Here is a 1,495-nt window from a genome sequence, read left to right as displayed (position 1 = left end):
CTATATAATAGTCATGACGGATAAAAATGTAATAGAAGTCAATGCTTTTTTTTTTTTAGGTTAGTGCTTGGGATATGCATTGGCGTCACGGGAACGGCTGCTCAAATTTACAACGTTGAAATCGCCCACGAGTCGGTCCGCGGCTCTCTCACCTGCCTGACGGATTTCTTCGTCGGTTTGGGTCTCCTTTTCACCTACGCCCTGGGTATGTCTGGCCTGGAATGGAGGTGGACGGCCTTCACTCTTGGTCTCGTCATCAACCTCCCCCTCACCATTGGCATTGCGATGTTCCCCGACTCGCCTCGCTGGCTGGCCACCAGGGGGCGCAAAGAGGACGCCAGGAAGGCTCTCTCGTTCCTCAGGGGAAGCAGCTACGATGTGTCGGCCGAGCTCGAGAATATAATGAAGGCTGGAAATGGAGGGTCCAAAAACACGTTAGGACAGCAAGTGCGTAGTTTGAAGACCCCTGGTGTATACATGCCCTTCCTGACCAGCTGCGGTTTGTTCGTCTTCACTCAGTTCTCCGGCCCTTATGTAATGTACAGCTACACGATCTACATCTTCCAGGCAGCTAAAGTTGGCGTCAGTCCTTATCTATCGTCTGTCCTGGTGGGCGTGGCCCGAGTGGTGGGCTCTGCCGTCGGACTTGTAGTCGTGGAGCGCGCAGGACGCCGCCCGGCCATGATGGTGGGCGGCATAGGCGCATCTCTCTCCCTGGGCTGCCTTGGCTTCTACTTCTTTCTGCAGAACGGTCACGGAGGAGTTCGTTTTGAACAGTGGCTTCCCTTGGCTTCCATGATATCGTACACCTTGATTGTGGGAGCAACAATTAGTCCTATTCCATTCTTGCTCTCGAGCGAACTGCTGCCTCTCTCCTTCAGGTATGTTGATGTATCTTATAATTCTCACTGGCATATTTTATAATAATTTAAACCAAAAGCACATTTGCTTAATGAATGGAATATATATCATCTTTATTTCCTTCAGGATCTTAACATATAATTTGACAGGCCATCAATTCTCTACTCCCTGCATAGGTCGTTGGGATCTGCTGTTTCCAAGATCGTCTTCTACTTAGCGAGTATGGTGGCAACGTGTTCCTTCCCAACGCTGAAAGAGAACTTAGGCCCGGAAGTCGTTTTTTGGCTGTACGCTGTGTCTGCTCTCTCGCTCGTCCTGTTGGTGTGGAGGACGCTTCCTGAGACGAAAGGTCGCACGCTGGAGGAGATTGAGGAATATTACAAAGGACTTAATAAATAAGCTGACTCAGTGCAGGTCCAAATCAACTCTTAGTCTCCAACTACTTGAAAAGGAGTGTTTTAGGATGTGATACTCCTGCAGGGCTCTCATGTGGCAAGCTGACTCGTGACCTTCACTAAGGTTATGCACGCAGAATTATGGTTTTCTTGCACTCCACTTACTGGCGTTAAATTTGTGATACGACTGTGAATTCACAAAAAAGACAATTCAATGATGTGTAAGAAATAGCCAAATA

The 1,495-nt window shown here is 48.6% G+C and overlaps 1 protein-coding gene across 1 annotated transcript in view; it reads left to right on the top strand.

The window, feature by feature from the left end:
* The window catches only part of LOC119586164 (facilitated trehalose transporter Tret1-2 homolog), a 2,547-nt gene extending 1,058 nt beyond the window's left edge, over window positions 1-1,489 (top strand). The window contains exons 4-5 of the mRNA XM_037934860.1: window positions 60-881; window positions 1,038-1,489. Coding sequence (XP_037790788.1) covers window positions 60-881; window positions 1,038-1,260 — 1,045 coding nt within the window. The 3' untranslated portion in view covers window positions 1,261-1,489. The remainder of the gene's footprint in view (window positions 1-59; window positions 882-1,037) is intronic.
* Window positions 1,490-1,495: the final 6 nt, after the last annotated feature.

The sequence above is a fragment of the Penaeus monodon genome, chromosome 21 (assembly GCF_015228065.2).
Source record: "Penaeus monodon isolate SGIC_2016 chromosome 21, NSTDA_Pmon_1, whole genome shotgun sequence".
Classification (NCBI taxonomy): Eukaryota; Metazoa; Arthropoda; class Malacostraca; order Decapoda; family Penaeidae; genus Penaeus; species Penaeus monodon.
This window is presented reverse-complemented; position numbering and strand designations above follow the sequence as displayed.